Source organism: Coenobita brevimanus, chromosome 35, assembly GCF_032717465.1.
Source record: "Coenobita brevimanus isolate Jiangsu-jjx chromosome 35, ASM3271746v2, whole genome shotgun sequence".
Classification (NCBI taxonomy): domain Eukaryota; kingdom Metazoa; phylum Arthropoda; class Malacostraca; order Decapoda; family Coenobitidae; genus Coenobita; species Coenobita brevimanus.
This window is the reverse complement of record NC_136988.1, coordinates 884,687-885,000: the sequence shown is the minus strand read 5'-3', so window position 1 is coordinate 885,000 and position 314 is coordinate 884,687. Positions and strand designations below refer to the sequence as shown.

The 314-nt window shown below is 43.9% G+C and overlaps 1 protein-coding gene across 1 annotated transcript in view; it reads right to left on the bottom strand.

Annotated features, from left to right (window-relative positions):
* Positions 1 to 36, bottom strand: part of LOC145396214 (VWFA and cache domain-containing protein 1) — a 33,126-nt gene extending 33,090 nt beyond the window's left edge. Inside the window, exon 1 of the mRNA XM_080269649.1 lies at positions 1 to 36. This exon is cut by the window's left edge and continues 233 nt beyond it. Coding sequence (XP_080125775.1) covers positions 1 to 36 — 36 coding nt within the window.
* Between the last annotated feature and the right edge of the window lie 278 nt (positions 37 to 314).

Below are 314 nucleotides of genomic sequence, written 5' to 3'. Positions count from 1 at the left end.
CTGCCGACTGCAGCCACCGGGCCCCACGCCTCTCATGGTGCTGTGCTGCCACACACCTCACACACACATCACCACACACCAATATGACGCACCATCCTGCAACTATAATGATAGGTTAGCACACCCAAATACAGTACTGGTATACTGTACTGGACCACAACTGTAATGACAGGTTACACTACTAAAATATAGCCTTTGGTACAACAACAGCACTGTAACTACCATATATACTCACCTCAAACATACTGCAATAAGTATAAAATGCAGTCTAGTCAAATATTTCATTCATTCATTCATTGCCAGACGCCATGTAT